Source organism: Ceratotherium simum, chromosome 18 (genome assembly GCF_057802395.1).
Source record: "Ceratotherium simum simum isolate JZ-2026a chromosome 18, ASM5780239v1, whole genome shotgun sequence".
Classification (NCBI taxonomy): domain Eukaryota; kingdom Metazoa; phylum Chordata; class Mammalia; order Perissodactyla; family Rhinocerotidae; genus Ceratotherium; species Ceratotherium simum.
The window spans coordinates 41,429,685-41,433,761 of record NC_141917.1 but is presented as its reverse complement, the minus strand read 5'-3'; the positions used below and the strand labels follow the sequence as shown (position 1 = coordinate 41,433,761).

Below are 4,077 nucleotides of genomic sequence, written 5' to 3'. Positions count from 1 at the left end.
GCCAGAGCTTCGTCTGCAGCAGGTTGGCAGTGGGAAGGAAACGCCCTGACCTTTCTCCGTTCCTGCCCACCAGTCTTCTCTCTCCAGTCTCTAATCTGCAGTCGGCGCCTCCCGTTGGCTGAACTCAATTGGAAACCAGAATGACAAGACCCATGGGGTCAGCCTGCTGCGGCTCAGGGTGGAGCTGAGCAGGCAGAGGTCTGGGTTGGCGGGAGGCGGGGAGGGCAACGGACAATAACCAGTACGACGGGGATCTCAAACTCCATGCAAATATAATCGTAATTTTGTGAAAAGTGATGCATGTACTTATGTATGAGAAGACTGAACTAGAAATTTAAAGTAGCTACCTCACGGTAGTAGAGGAATAATAAATGGTTTTTCTTTTTTATAGTGTTTGGTATATTTTCCAAATCAAAAAATGGCTGCAATTACTTTAAAATTTATCTTAGAAAAATAAATGCTAATTGGATGTGTTTATTTTTTTTTTTTGAGGAAGATCAGCTCTGAGCTAACATCTGATGCCAAGCCTCCTCTTTTTTTTTTTTCCTGCTGAGGAAGATTGGCCCTGAGCTAACATCCATGCCTATCTTCCTCTACTTTATGTGGGACGCCACCACAGCACGGCTTGACAAGCAGTGCATCGGTGCACACCTGGGATCTGAACTTGTGAACCCTGGGCTGCCACGCGGAGCATGCACACTTAACCGCTTGTGCCACCTGGCCAGCCCCTAATTTTCATTTTTAAAGGAACTATTTCCTATCAGTGGCTCCTTGTGGTAAGAATTTCACTTCCTTTTTTTTTTTTTTTTTTGGTGAGGAAGATTGGCCGTCAGCTAACATCTGTGCCAACCTTCCTCTATTTTGTATATAGGACGCCGCCACAGCATGGCTTGAAGAGCACGGCTTGGTCTTCGCCCAGCATCTGAACCCGCAAACCCCAGGCTGCCAAAGTGGAGTGCACAAACTTAACCACTTCACCACTGGGCCGGCCCCATGAATTTCACTTGCTGAATTTTCTCAGAAGTAGGATCTCATCCAGAGTAAGATCAAGGCCAAATGAGAGGGGTTTTTTGTTTGTTTCTCAAAGCACTAGTTTGTTTTCACACTATTCTGCCAATCAATGGGAAAGAATAACGTGGGACAAATGGTATCCCAGTTCTAATTATATTAGTAGATATAATCCCATTGATTACTACTAATTTTGTTATGAAGCAAAGCCGGTCTGTGATATTCACTTTGTCAAACAAAATTTCTTACCCTAGAGTTGGACAACTTACACTCAGTGTACAGGCAAAAACCTCATATAAATCTATAGCTTCAAAATCCTTTCAATTTAATTAGACTAAACAACCATCTCTTTCAGATTACATTTGTTTTCAAAACTACTTTTAGAACTGTTCGATTTACTTTTCTATTGCTTACGTCTCTCCTGTTTGCATTTGAACTACGAATACAGCGCCACAGAGGAGCAGAGTGGTATTGTCAGCCGTCTTCGTCTGCCCTGGTGCTTTCCACACCCTGCGTTCCTCTGCTATTCATAGCGCTGTCCTCAGGCTCACATGGGGTGCAGAGTTCAAGGAGCTACTTCCCCCAGAGAAAGAGTTAGTATATACAGAATGAGATAGCAAATCTTTGGAATGTCACAGACCAGCTGTTGAAGGCAATGTTCCTATAGCAAATCCCTGGGCTCCACCAATGTCTCAGCCATTCCCTTGTGCGGAAGCAGCAATCAGAGAGAATAAAAGCAGCCCTCAGCCCACGTGCTGTATCAACTCAGATGCCTGTGTGAGCTCAGGCCTCCGAACGTCCACTGCTGCCAGGCTATTTAAAGCTAAGGATTAGGCAGCGAGAGCAGCTGCATTACATTTTGCCATCTTCTGAAATCTAAAATTCGAAGTAGCATCTAAAGAGCATAGATTAAAACTCTTTGAATTCAGTAATTGTACTTTTTAAAGTGGTTTCCTAAACTTAATATTAACTTATGAGTATGAATAATACATATCTTATTACTATTTCATGAGTATCCACAGAAAAGATATTGCTTTTTAAAAAACACTGCGGATAACATTCAGTTTAGCTAAAAACCAACAACAAAAAAAGAATGAGGTACATATTTGGAACTTTTAAAAAATAAGATTTATATCTGCAAATTCCAACGTAAGTTTAAGGCAGTAACAACTGTAGTGAATCATAAATATATTTCAGACCCGGTTTCCAAGTACTGTATTTTAACCTGCAGACTCTATATTTACAAAGCTCCACTGTAATTAAAATACACTGAAAAGTTTATCAAGGGGAGGGGATCACAACTCTTTTTAGCAATATAAAAAGTTGTCATAAAATGGATGAGAATTCCTTAAATTAGTATGGCTTTTTTGCCACAGTTATTACAAATGCAGCTTCTCTGGCATTGTTGGAATAATGAAAAATCATTCTGAGTTCTCTCTAGTATCAAACTAGTCTCCCAAATTGTCAATGTTTCAGATGTCAGACTAGCATCACAGTGAGCTGTAGGAACATATTTAACAATTTTCCTTTCTGAGTAAGAATAACAAAGACAGCCTCAACATACCAGGAACTATGTCTATATTTTTAATGTTCATAAAAATCATTTCAAACGGGGGTAATACAAACATGCCCGTGGTACCATTCATTGGCTGAACTGTAATCTTCCTCGTGTGCTGTGAACAGGAACCAATAAGATTTCACTGAGTCTCAACTGGATCCTTTACTTCCACCACCAGAATCCCATCGTGACAGAGGATCGCGGACAAATCTTTGGTTTCAACGCCATCTGGCAGTTTGTACTGCCGAGTGAAGCTTCTTGAGATGAAACCATGCTCGTCCATTCTGCTTCCATGCTGAGCCTTAATCAGCAGCCAGCCTTCAAAGGTCTGAATGATGATATCTTCGGGGAGGAACTGGACCACGTCCAGCAGGATCTGGAAGCGGGATTTGCCTGCTTGGGGCGGCCTCTCTGCCGCTGAGTCCACTGCAGGAGCCTGGGCCGCCCTGGCTTTTCCCAGGTCCACGGTGGTTGGCCCGGGCAGCGCATATAAAGCATGATCCAGCCTGCAGTCTTCCAAACCGCGAGCTTCAAACTCCTCCTCGTAACGCACTGGAGTCTCTATGAGGTGCCTCAGAATGATTTTTGCCATCGTGGCGGCAGAAACAGCATGGAACAGCTCCCCTTCAGTCTACGTCCAGTCGGCGGCGAACCCTCGCAGTTGTCTCCTGACTAGATTATAAATCGGAGCAGCTAGTCGCTTATAGTCCTGCGCAGACGCAACCGCTTAATTAGGCCTGAATCATAGCACCACACACTCACTCTTGTCTTTTCACACAGGCTGACAATGAACGGCTATTTATAGGGCATGTTTGGGAGTTGCATTTAGCACACAGCCGGTTCAAGCTGCAGAATCAAGGGCTGCCCTTACATTCTCAGTTATCCTTGGCACATGTGTCTGCCTTGCTTACCTCACGAGAAAAAGAGAGAATCAGAAACAGTATTTTAAAAATATCTGAGTGAGTGCACTGTCCTTGTGAGCTACAATGATTTAAGGGACTATGGCTTCTTAGAACAGTCCAGAGATGTGCACTCATCTTATAATAAGAGCTAAGACTGTGTGTCCTAGTCTCCAAGTGCAAAGCCGGGAGAGATGAATCTAGCTGAAACTGATGAGGAATTAAGATAAACACACACACATTCAAATCTCAAACATTCAACAAACCCTCAGCCCTCTGTCCTATATATTTTCTTTTATTTCCTCTTTTAATCTTTTTGTCCTTAAGAGACATCTGAGCCACATCATCTGGGTTTATTACATTTGACTCATCAAAAGTGAAATCAGATGGCTAGGCTAGAGAAATGTCAAACCTCAGATGGGGGTTGCAGGGACACAGAATGGGGAATCTTAGTAATGAGAATAGAGCCTCAGTGGAGAGAAAAAAGCTTTGAACTATTCAGTATTAAAGCCCAGAAAACTAAGGATTTTCCATTCAACTAGTCAAATCTAGTTGCAGCTCTGCTATTGAATTGGCAAAGATAAATTACATATAATGTCTCAACTATAACAC

General features: G+C 42.6%; 1 protein-coding gene across 1 annotated transcript; it reads right to left on the bottom strand.

Moving 5' to 3' along the window:
* Positions 1 to 2,705: 2,705 nt before the first annotated feature.
* Positions 2,706 to 3,158, bottom strand: HSPB3 (heat shock protein family B (small) member 3). The gene has a single exon (XM_087443039.1). It carries the CDS (start codon positions 3,156 to 3,158, stop codon positions 2,706 to 2,708), a length of 453 nt encoding a protein of 150 aa, XP_087299165.1.
* Positions 3,159 to 4,077: the final 919 nt, after the last annotated feature.

What these genes read in the sequence shown, in the direction of transcription:
- HSPB3 (XM_087443039.1), bottom strand. Translation starts at nt 3,158, where the DNA reads ATGGCAAAAATCATTCTGAGGCACCTCATAGAGACTCCAGTGCGTTAC.